Below are 12,585 nucleotides of genomic sequence, written 5' to 3'. Positions count from 1 at the left end.
TCACTGGGTTTGGTTAAAAATGCCATTAAAGCCAGTCATACTGGCACATGTGTGTAATCCCTGCACTTGGCAAGTGGAGGCAGGAGGATCAGGAGTTCAGGGCCAACCTAGGCTATAGGAAGCCCTCTCAAAACAAGTGTCAATACGCAGGTAAACAAAATATTTTGATATAAGCAATTAATACTTGCCAAAAAAACATTTGTTAGAAATAATATCATGGGGCTGAAGAGATGGCTCATTGGTTAAGTGTACTGGTTGTTCTTCCAGAGGACCCGAGTTCAATTCCCAACACCCACATGGCAGTTCATAACTGTCTGTAACTCCAGTTCCAGGGTACCCGACACCCTCACACAAACATACATGCAGGTAAAACACCAATACACAAGTTGAAGAAAGAAAGAGAGAGAGAGGGGGGGGGAGAGAAAGAAAGAAAGAAAAAAAGAAAGAAAGAAAGAAAATCATAGCTTTAGAAAACCACAGACTTTAGGACTACAAAACATAAACCATCTAGTTGATGGACAGGAGAAATACACTATCTGACCAATGTAAAGCCTTGCCAACTGGTAGAATAGGCTTTCTGGTTGCATCGTTTTGCCTCAGGAATTGAACTGAGCACATAGAGGCAGTGATAGCCCAAGCAGAGCTGAGAAAGACAAAGGTGAACCATGAGCAAGTATGCCTGGTGTCTTCTGAGGTTGCTTACTTTATTTTCCCTCTGATTCTCAATCTCTTTGATAACAAGTTTACAGAGGTTGGACCTAGTGCCGTAGGCCTGCAGTCTCAGATTCTCAGGAAGCCAAGGCAGGGGAATTGCACATTCAAGGTCTGCCTGGGCCCACAGAGAGTTCAAGGCCAGCATAGGCAAGTTAGTGAGACCCTGTCTCAGATTCAGTAGTGGAAAGATGGCGCTAGAGAGCTGGCTTGGCAGCTAAGAGCACTTGCTCTTACAGGGGACCCAGGTTCGGTTTCTGGCCTCTGAGGGCACCAGCGGCATGTTACACATATATACATGCAGGCAAACACTCACACATATAAAGTAAAATCAAATAAAATATTTTAAAACAAATGAAAAGAGAACTGGGGATGCACAGTGGTAGAGAACTTAGCTACTGTACACGAGGCTCTGGGTTTTCAATCTTCGATATAGACAGACAGACAGTTAATTTATAAGAATATGGGAGCATCTAAGTCATTTCTAGCACTATGCTGGATACAAAACCCTTTACAAATGCAATTATAAAATTCTTACCATGAACTACAGTATTATTTTTGTGGTTAAGGAATCATTATGACTCACTCAAAGTCATGGTGATTGACAGACTATAGTCATGAAATCAGAAAGCTCGAGCTGAAGGCCCTCTGCTTTATGTGTCTAGCCAAGCCATCTAAAGTCTCCAGACCTGCATGGCTGTCTCCATTCATAAAGGGATCACTCAAATCTGTATTCTCCACCTCAAGGTGACCATAAGATCCTTTAAATTCCCTCACCTACACCGTGGGGATAGCATTGGCTGCTAGGAAGTGATTGAACAGCCATGTGCTGTGCTCTGATGACTTATGGTCTGTTGAGTCAAAGAAGCAAGTGAGTAGATTATGATAGAGTCATATAAATTGTTGAGTATTTCTGAACTAAGCACCACAGATGTCCAAAGAGATGTGGGGGTGGGGTTCTCAGGGATCGTAAAGAGGATGTTTTAAGTTGAAAAACAATTTGGACATTTTCTACATTTACCAAGCAAATAAGACTTTAACCTAAGCGCATATTTGGGTGTCTGGTGCTAGGAATATTGTGATGAACTGAATGAGTGGAGCAGCCATCCCAAGGGCAGATGAGGGAGGGAGGCATTCATCTAGCAAATGAATGGAAAATAAAATGATCACCAGTGTCCGGCAGAGAGGGACCTTGAGCTGAGATGGGATTATATAGCTCATGGGTGGGGAAGACCTGCAGGTGGGTTAACAGCTTTGAACTGAGTAGTCTAGAGCAGACAGTGCCTCAGTCTCCTCTGTCATGGGGAAGGTAGCACGCAGTCACAGAGTTGTGAGGTTGGACGCGACCCTGTCTGGGCCAGGTATCTCATACCATGGTAGATGCATAGTGAGCACCACAGCATTGGTGGCTGTTGGGAGTTTTGGTCACTCATCAAATGCTTGATCATGGCGTGCCATGCCTGAGCTGGTTAACTAGAAAATGTGGGCTAGTTCTGCATAGTCCACAGATGAGCTGGATATTGAAAACAACCAATCTATATGAATCACATAGCTCCATGGAGAAAATCAGAAGTGAGGCTTAATTTTTTCAATCAGGGCCCCTGAGTTTGGGTGCTTGAAAGCAAGGGAAACTTAAATGAGTGAAGCAGACCGTTGCCAAGGGGAAATTAGGCCCTTGACAAGCTAGATAAGGCACTCAAGTTCAAAATGTTTTTGAACATGAAAGTCACAGAAAACCATCGAAGCGTTGTGAGGTTGTAAATTTGATCGGATTGGCCTTCCGAATGTTCCTTCTGAGGTGGCATGGGGGACTGGGGCCAGCATGAGGAAGAGAGCCAGAGCTCAGATCTGAAAGAGGCTAATGGTGGGTGAGGGAGAGCACCCAGGGGGAGTGGATGGGCAGTTCCTAACACATTGAGAGAGGTACAGCCTGTGTCAGCAGGAAGCAGCATTTTCGAACAGGATTCTGTCTGTGCCACTGTCTTTTATACAGCAATACTTGTGCTGCATCCAGGTACTGCTGGCTAACACTAATCAGGGTGTCCGTAAAGTTAACTCTGTAGTTGGCTGTTGGGAAGTAGAATTTAGCTCAAGTTAAATGTAAGATGGGAAAATGAAATTTTAAATGTTTTTAACAGAAATAAATAACTATGGTGACTATAATAGTTAGCTTGACTTAACCCATCCCATAATGTATCGTAACATCACTCTATAATACATACAATTATTTGTCAATTCAGATTAAGATAAAAAATACTAAAATAGGTGAAAGTCGCCTAAAACATGTGAATGTCTTGTGAGAGAGGATTAATAATGATAAACAAATTAATACCAAACAGAACCACACCAGGTGACCTGTTGGTTGCAGGTGATGGGTCTTCCTTGATTATGGTACTGGGCTCAGGTGGGGTTCCAGTGGGATTTGTAATCTTCTGAATGTATTAGAGGATATAGAGTGAGGTTGAACGGGTCTCTGATCCACCTGTCACCTTAAGATGGCTCCTCTCCCATCAGATTATATTCTTTTTTTTTTTTTTTTTTTTTGGTTTTTTCGAGACAGGGTTTCTCTGTGTAGCTTTGCACCTTTCCTGGAACTCACTTGGTAGCCCAGGCTGGCCTCGAACTCACAGAGATGGGCCTGCCTCTGCCTCCCGAGTGCTGGGATTAAAGGCGTGCACCACCAATGCCCAGCCCAGATTATATTCTTGACATAAATAGACTGTGCTCTCATTTATGTGGGGTGATGATATACATGTCTTTTTTTTTTAAACAGGTGGTAACAAACAGGGATACACAAGAAACTCTCCTCTGCATGGCCTGTGTATTTGAAGTTTCAAATAGTGAACATGGAGCACAGCATCATATCTACAGGCTTGTAAAGGACTGAACCTGGTTATTTATATATATAGATATCTGTATATACACACACATATGTGCACACACACACTCTCTCCATTATCGAACGACTGACTGTAAACCTCACCACAGGTGATGCCCTGGCCCCCCAGGTCACACTCTGACTTTTCTAAATCCTGTTTGAGTGAACTTATTTTTTTCATGTGTTCATGCTATCATTGTAGCTGTGAAGTTGTGATGCAGTTTTTTGTGTATTCCTCAGATCTGCAAACCACAATTCCTTGGGGAAGGTGAATCTTACCAGCCTAAACCTCTCTCTCTGCAGACCTGTTTCCTGTTGTGGTAGAAAATAATGAGACAGAGGATTGGCCACGGAGCATTGATTGCCTTTATATAAATGTATTTAGTTCTTTTTGTTGTTTTTCCAACATAAAATTCTTGTTTTAAGATACAAGTAAAATTAATCTTTAAATGTAAATTAGTACAAGAAAAACTAAGATTCTTCAGACTTATCTTTGTAACTAATTAGGGTGGAAGTTATGGAAGAATGTAATTCACTAAATTATTTTTTAAATGAAATCTTTCTTTCTTTTTAAAACCAAATGTTAAACTATAGCCTTAAGAAATACTTGGTAGAAGTATCCTAATGAGACAAATTTTGTACCTTTCCCTCCCTCAAGGTTAAAACTAATATCCTAATTCATTAAACTCTTGAAACAGGTGTTGCAAAGGAAAAAAATGTTACCCCTTATCCTTAACATATATAGTATATTTAAAAATGTAAAATTGTATTGTACTAATGTGATAATTGATTATTTAATGAAAAAGAAAAGATGGCTCTTTTTGCAATAAGTAGATAATACTGAAACAAATCTAAGCTTACAATGTTATAGTCTTGTGTGTGCAGTTGCATTTTATATGGTCAACCAAAATTTTCTATGGAGAAGAGTTCACATTTGAACCACCGAAATTTAATAGCAAAATTTAAACATTGGCACGAGTACAGCACTGTGAGTTGCAAAGGATGCAGAATCCTGTGGCTGGGAGAAAACTGTCATCATCTGAACAAGTGCGAGGCTCATCAGTCAGGCTCGGTGTCTGCTCCCCAGAACGTCACTGTCACAAGCCTCCTCACCAGCCTGTGGGTGGTTTGTTGTTGCTGGTAACCCCCATGCATGGGAGCATCTGTCCTGATGGCTCTGTGTTCACGCGCATGCGGATATTCAGTCTTTGCACTCCTGCTTCCTGTAGTTTGCTGGTTACTTACTCACACCTCTCTCTTGGTCTGCATTGTGGACATGGATAGCTTTTCCCTAAGGGCATCTCTTTCCTTGACTTCTCCTCATAAGCCTCGGTGGCACTTTACGTGCTCCCCCGCCCCCTCCCCTCTCTTTTCCCTCCACCCCTCTCTTGATCTTTTCAAGCTGACGCCCTCATTCAGGAAGTTCTGTTTCCAAGAGAGATTTCACCTTTCTGATCTGGATATTCCAAAGCATTGCCCAGCAGAGTCGGCCTAAGATGGCCGGTCTGGGGTTACTTCCCTAAGTGCTTTCTCACCAGGGAAGTAAGAAAGGTTACCCCTCTATTTCCCAGGGATGGTAAGAGCAAAGTCAGAGTTTCCTTACACACATGTGCACGCGTGTGTGCACGTACATGCATGCGCACACAGGAATATGTGAACATAAATAGAACGTGACAAAATTTTTAAGTTAAGAAACATGGCTTTTTTTTTTTTTTTTTTTTGTGCCAAGGCTATCAAGTCAAATCCTCCTTCTGCTGTATCCAGGTGACACACACCCCTTCTTTCCTCCAACATCTGCTGTGCTTTTATTATATTCAGCAACTTGCGGTCTTTAGTGGTTGGGTGTGGCTGGTATGTAGCTAAAAGAACCAAATTGGATGACTCTGTCTCCTCCCAGCTGCATCCCTGGTCCCTGGGAAGACCTGAGGAGAATGTGCAGGACTTGGTCATTAGCGGTGTGCCTCCTTCACATAGGCCAGCAGGGCATTGTTTCTCTTCAGGAGAACTGCCTTGGTTCCCTGATTCTAAGCCAGCCCTCAAAGGAATGGCTAGCCTGGGTTTCTCCCCTTCTGTCTCTCTTCAGGTCAGATGTTTAAAACTCTGTCTTGGGGATGTCATTAGTTAATTTTTTAGGGATGTTTCTTTAGCTTCGATTTCCTACAGCCTTCCTCTAGAGGAATGCCCTACTGTCCTGAGACCAGGACTATATGAATGGGTATCAATGATCTCCTGTGGCTACAGGCCAGGCCATCCAAGAATGTGATGGGGGAGCAGTCTACCCCTCAGGAGTGGAGCTGCCCCTCTATACCACCCAGGCTCTGGGGGTTTGTTTCCCATGTACCACCTAGAGGATAGTGGCTGGCAATGGGGAGGGTATGACCTCACAGAATTAGGATGGTGTCTGTGTGGCCTCACTGTCTATGTCCTCTTCTTCCAAAGCCTTTCTGGGGGTGGGGTGGGAGTTAGGAATGACCCTGACTTACTTTGGCTCTTAAAACAGCTATAAAATTCTTTAACATATATTCAACCCCTATTCCTCCCCCTAACTTATTTCCATCCTCATATCGCCCCCCCACACACCCACACACAACTTCTTACTCTTTCTCACCTTTAAAAAAAGAAAATAACCACCATCTTAGGGTTACCATTGTTGGGATGAAACACCGTGACAAAAACAAACAAATAAACAAACAAAAAAAAACAAGTTGGGGGGTCAAGGGTTTATTTGCTTACATTTCCACATCATAGTTCATCACCAAAGGAAGTCAGGGAAGGAACCTGAGAACAGGAATTAATACAGAGACCCTGAAGGGGTGCTGCTTACTGACTTGTTCCTTGTGGCTTGTTCAGCCTGCTTCCTTATAGAACCTAGAATCAGCAGCCCAAGGGTGACACCATCTACAATGGGTGAGCCTTATCCTCTCTGTCACTCTGTCACTAATTAAGAAAATGCCCTGCAGGCCTGCCTAGAGCCCCTCTGCCCCTCTCTCTTTCAAGACAGGGATTCTCTGTGTAACAGCCCTGGCTGTCCTAGAACTCACTCTGTAGGCCAGGCTGGCTCAAAAGCACAGAAGTCTGTCTGCCTCTGCCTCCTGAGTGTTGGGATTAAAGGCATGTGCCCCCACCACCCGGCTCTACATCGTTTCTTCTGGAGACATTTCTTCAATTGAGGTTCCCTCCTCTCAGATGACTATAGCTTGTGTTAAGTTGACACAGAACTAGCCAGCACACCCACAATTGCAAATCTGTGCTGCCCGTATACTCAAGGGTGTGTAGACATCCACGGAAATGGGGTCAGCCTACCAGGAAGCACACTTTTAAAAGAAAATGGGCTTCCCCTACTTCCGAAGCTGTCAGCTGTCAATAGATCCTCAGCCCCAGGGTGGAGAGGCTCATGAGCCCCGTCCCCCCTCGGTGCTGGAATTTGACCAGCTTGTTCTCACAGTTGCTGGGAGTTGATGAGTGCTATGATCCTTTCATGTCCAGAAGACAGTGTTCTGCTCCAGTGCACCCACCCCACCTCCTCCTCTTACAGTCTTTCTGCTCTGTCTTCAGTGCGGGTAGCTATAAGATTTGTGAGTCTTCTAGAATTTCCCCATCTTAATCAGTGACCCAGTTATCTCAGACTTGCTTGATTTCTTAAATGAAAGCTTAGGACGGGATTTGTGTCCTAACTTCTAATCCTGACCTCTCTAATCCTTCTTGGTTCCTTGTCCCCTCCTCCCCTAGACCGGAAGGATACCCTTGCCAAGCCCTGCCCTCTCTCTTCTGTGACCCCTTCCTTCTTAGTGTTGTCTCACAGTGAGGCTAGGACAGATCTGTCAGGGACATATGTAGACATCGTGCTTAGTCACTGCATAGTTTAGAAGCCATCTTTCCAGTGAAAGAGCCCGAAATGTCCTGGGACCCCCAGAGTCCAGCTCACGGGAGGCCAGGGACATTGGGCTAGTTCATTGGCCGTCACCCTGTGCATGGTCGGAGGTCCTGAGACTCCTGGCCGCTTTCACAGTTGTCACAGCTCATCGCCCTGGGTCGTGCAAGGTCCAACCTTGGTTGAAAATGGCTGCCCTTTCTCTTCCTTGTCGTTAGCTTATTGATAACCAGCTTTGCTCCCCTCATCCTGTGAAAACTTATCTCGTGTAAGCTTTTTTCTGGTGGGGAGGGGAGTCGGGGAGAGGCTGGTAGGTGGTTCTTCTGCGGCATCCTTCCTCCTGTTCCGAGGCGACTCCTGGGCAGCCACCATCTCCCTCCTGCTGCTGCTTTCTCTCGTGTCTGAGAAAGCTGGGTCCAGCTAGCCAGCACCCTCCCTGTGGCCATCTGACGTCCATTGAAAGCATTTCTGATTTGTCCTGTGGCCTTCGCTTTATTGGGGCTTAAAAAGAGGCGACCCTCCCCCCCCCGCCCCCAGATTTGGCTCTTTCTCACAAGCTCCCCACTCTCCTCCTCAGCCTTTGTTAGGGTGAGTTTCCTCTGCATTGCTTCACGCTCTCTTTCTGGGCTTTCGGGATGGAGCGGGCCTGGATCTGGTCCAGAAGGTGGCTCGTACTCAGACCCAAAAAGAGCACAGTCCGTTCCCCTTCACTGTGAAGGGATGAGAGATGCCTGGTCCAAAGCCTCCCGGCTAGTCAGCCACAAGGGTGAAGGCTTCTCTTTCTCCTGCAGCCTCCCCTGGGTAGAAGCCATCTTTCCTTGGTGCTCTGCTGAAGTGATCCCTGAGAACGCATGGACGGGTCACTTCAGATCCCCTGTAGCTGTCTGGGGACCATAAGCAGATGGGAAGTCTGATGTGCCTCTTCACTTCCTCGGAGGACAGTTCTCCAGCCACGGGCTTTGAGTCAAATTGCTATTTCCCACCCATCCCAGCAGCAACGTCCTGCTCACACACCAGCCAAAATAGAACCTTTGGTGTTAAAATTCCTCAAAGGACTTTTCGATCCAGGTCTTCATTAGGCTTCAATACCATGGTGGCACTAGCCACTGTTTTTATACAACCTTAAATTCTTGAAGTCACATGATGGTCAGTTTTACAAACCAGGTACCTGTAATTTGTATAATTTTGTATATGCTCTGGTGTACCACACCTGTCCTAAGGAAGGGTAGAATAACTCTGTGTTGGTGTCCTCACCTGTGACATTAGGAGGATGCTTGAGTTGCTGACTTCTATGTTGATGTTTCTGTGGCTAAGCCCTGCACGTGTCTTTTCTGAAAAGCCTTAAATCTTGGTGACGTCACGTCGTAGGGTGTCGGTGTGACAGGCTGCCTGGGAACCGTGAGCCCTTTTGTAAGCTGGAAGCATTTCTCTTACTACTGTTACTTTTCGTTTTCTTGAAGGGAGTTTTCAGTTCACAGCTGCCAAAGCCTCCCAGTGAAGCAGTGCCTTAGTAATCCCTTAGTAGCCGCCAGCCTTTCCTCACGCCTGTTCTCGGTGTCCATTTGCTAATTGGCCCAGTTTCCAAAGCAGGACAAGCCAAAAGCGTTCTCATTTTTGTTTCAAGAGCCCGTTTTTAAATCCAGCTCTCTAGAAAGCTGATGACTTGGTTTCACACCACCTAAATCCAAACCCAAGTCCGTTCTTTGACCATGCTCTCACATACGTGTCCATACCAAAACTAACGGCTGCAACTCCGCAGTTTACTATGAAGAGGGAAATGTACTTTTCATTGATGCCTTTTTCAATTCATGACCAAATACTTAGCTATTTGTGAATCTTCTGCACTCCAGCATGAAAGTGCCTTTGGCTCGAGATTCCAGCTTAGAAAGTGCCACCATAATAACGACAATTTGTAGAGAGACCAAAAATATTTTGAGATCACCATAATGCCTTTGGTTAACCGGGATGAGTAACCAACCACAGGCCTCTGTTCATGAGAGCACCGCGTGGTCCCTGCCTGCTGTGAGTCTGCCTGCCAGTGGGGACCCCACCACACATTCACCTATAGCACAGTGCGGCAGGGGGGAACCCCGCAAACTGTTGTGTCTGTGTGTGCCGACTCCCCCGACTCCCAGCATGTCCGTCAACTCGTCACCCAGCTCTGCATCCCTGGGAAGGAACTTGCACACGAGCACCCGAATCCCGAATCCTGGCCAGTGGACAGACACCACGGCTTTGCCTTCTCCGTGTGTCCACATCCAGTCTGTGGAGACTCTCGTCCACTGGGAGGACAGTGCGCACTTGCCTGCTTTACACAGTGATACCATTTGGTTGTTGGAAGCCTTGCATCAAGATGAAAGTGCAGAACAAAAATAAAAATGGATTCATTAGGGTCATTGCAGTTGAAGTGTCTTTGGGCAGATTTGCTGGCTCCAGATGTCCAAATGTGCTGTGAGAGACTTCCAAAGAGCACAACATTTGCAATTTTCGAGAATGTTCTAGTCCTCAGAGAGCCAACTCTGAAGTCTGTGTCAGCTTAGAGTAAAATCTTTGTGCATCTGGAAACCTCATACAGTAAGGAAAAGGACAGAGGAGGCAAAAAGAAGCCAGGAAAAAAATAGGGTCTTTTTTCTTTTCTTATTTTCTTTTTCCTTTTTTTAAAAAATTCCTTTGCTGATATAAGTGTAAAAGTAATGACAGACGACTTTGAAAGTTAGCCTGGAAACTCTACCAAACCCACATCCCTTCTCCCTGCCCTCCCCGGTGTCTAAGGAATAGCCTCTCTGGGCTCTGAAATTGCAGAAGTGACTTGTATCTACCCCAAGTTGTATAAAAGTCCTGTTTTGTTTTGTTTTTAAAGAAAAACAGCTATCAAGTGGAAAGGAGAATTCCTTAGTACAGGTTAGAGTTGGTTGTTTGGTGTCTTGGACTCCCCCCTGGCAGGAACACACCACAACTTGAAGAAATTAGTCAAATGTGTTTTCTTGTGCCTCCTTCTAGCCATTGACGTCTTGTTTGGTGGTAGTTGCCTCTCCTAAACTCTTTGCTTATATCCTCAACAATGAAGGGTTTGTGTTTAAAACTGACTGACTGCAAAGGGCAGGCAGGCCTCACTGAAGTCATGCACCATTGACCGAGATGAGATTTCTGTATTTATTGCTCCTTCCTAACTTGTGTTCTCTGTGAATCTGCATTGGGTCCCTGTGCCCCACACTACATCAGTTTAGGTAGAAGCAGCATTTGTGTGTGGCCCCACCCTTGTTCATGACCACAGGGTCAGCTCCCGCTGGGCTCCAGCCTTGCTCAGCCTGAGCCTTGTCAGTTTTCACCATGGGCATCCTGTTTCCCTTCTTTCTTAGAAAGGTGGGCAGAATCTACACGTCCATCATTTTGGAAAACCTGTCCATGAGTTTTGTGTTTTTATTTTTCAAATTAAGTGTTCTCTGTGATTAGTTTCCCTGTGTAAAATAGATCTAAACTGCACTTCTTTAAAAACAAATGTACGTCTCCTGTTACCTCCTTGAAAGATCAACTTCTCTAGGCCTTTTTCAGTGGGCTTATGACTTCAGACAAGGAAAAAAAAAAAACAGTAAAAACAAAAACAGTACGTGCCTGAAAAATGACAAAAAAAAAAAAAAAAGATTTTTTTTTTGTAACATTTAAAAAACCTGAAAAGCCTTTACTTCTTTGATACGCTCAAATTTTATGAGAATTGGTTTTTGCCTTGTGTGTTTGTTCCCATTCTAAGCGACTTCATGGCTTCTCTGTTGTCTCTTGTGTAAAGTGTCTAGGGTGGGCTTGTGGAGGAAGTGTTTCATCTGGTCAGTGGTTCCTTTGATATTGTACTGCTGCTGGGTCTGGGCTGGAACCCGAGCCTTTGGGTGACAGGGTTCCTCTCTGGGGAGACCGTGGAGAAGGGGGTCGAGTGGCTCATCCACATTTTCTAAACTGTTTGCAGAAACTTTCGGAAGGCATCAGGCTGAACCTCCCGGCAGTACAGTATTCTTGTATTTGTTAACGTTTGTGTTTAGGTACTGGTACCTTTTTGTTAAAAAATGTTGTAAGTGTTGGCTTTAAAGTGAATTTATCTTTAGTATGATAGTTATATGAAAATTATAGGGTTTGTGTGCAGAGAATTTTTTTATAAAGTGCTTTGTAAAAAAAAATGTATTCTAGCTTTCGCGGTACATATGTGTGATAACTTTAATATCCATGACAGTTAAGTGCAATTATTTCATCACTCTAAAAATGCTATTTTTGTGTCAGTTCCTGCAGGTGTTTTCATGTCTTTGCAAAGTGACACATTTTGATGCCTTCTTGATAAAGTGGTAGACATTTTGTAGCTTTCTAGAAACTTTGTATCCATACGGTATCAATGAAAAAATAAAGAAAATGAAAGTGTGGGTCACCTTTCTTGTCTGCAAAAGTCTGTTGAGAATGAAATCTGCCTTTTGTTTTTTTTTTGTCTTAAGTTACATTTACTTTGTTGGGATGGGAAGTCCACAATAGCCAATGGCATGCTCAGTCCTCTCCTTCCACCTTGTGAGTGTTGGTGAGCTTGGGTCATCAGACTTGGCAGCCAGTGCCATGGGGCCATCTTGCCCTGTGTGAGGGTGGGGGTTATACGAAGGATGGGGGGAAGCGGGTTGGAACTGTGGTTGTGTCTCCTGTGCCTGATAACTGGAGCTTTAGGTGTTCCCTAAAGGGCTTCTCAGCCATATACTTAGTTTGAGGCCAACTTGGGCTATATGAGAACCTATCTCCAAAATCAACCAAAGGTTTGTGGAGTAGCTTAGCTTGTCTGTGGTTCCAGACACACCCTGAGAAGCCCTATCCTGTGACTCACAATAGCCTTAGACTAAAAGGCATGCGATCCTATGCTGTTAACTTGATGTACGCATGCTGGGGACCAGGGGCAGGTAGAGCGGGGGTGGGGTGGGCTGGGGGTGGGGTGGGTGGGGGGGTGGGGGGGGTGGGGGGTGGGGTGGTGGTGGTTGGAAGTGCAGAGAGAAATGCACTGTGAGCTCCCTGCCTGGTGCCTGTATTCTTGCAATTGGTTGCTTGCTGAGTTGTGAGCTCTGGCCCTAGCAGGACTGGTTCCTGAGCGACAGCAGGTCTCATTGTG

At 45.0% G+C, this 12,585-nt stretch overlaps 1 protein-coding gene across 9 annotated transcripts in view; it reads left to right on the top strand.

Moving 5' to 3' along the window:
• The window catches only part of Tead1 (TEA domain transcription factor 1), a 229,860-nt gene extending 223,602 nt beyond the window's left edge, over positions 1-6,258 (top strand). For all 9 annotated transcript variants that reach the window (XM_028875863.2, XM_028875861.2, XM_028875857.2 and 6 more), the window contains one exon: positions 3,485-6,258. In XM_028875863.2, coding sequence (XP_028731696.1) covers positions 3,485-3,598 — 114 coding nt within the window. In that variant the 3' untranslated portion in view covers positions 3,599-6,258. The remainder of the gene's footprint in view (positions 1-3,484) is intronic.
• The last annotated feature ends 6,327 nt before the right edge of the window (positions 6,259-12,585 follow it).

This window comes from Peromyscus leucopus, chromosome 1, assembly GCF_004664715.2.
Source record: "Peromyscus leucopus breed LL Stock chromosome 1, UCI_PerLeu_2.1, whole genome shotgun sequence".
Taxonomy (NCBI): Eukaryota; Metazoa; Chordata; class Mammalia; order Rodentia; family Cricetidae; genus Peromyscus; species Peromyscus leucopus.
This window is presented reverse-complemented; position numbering and strand designations above follow the sequence as displayed.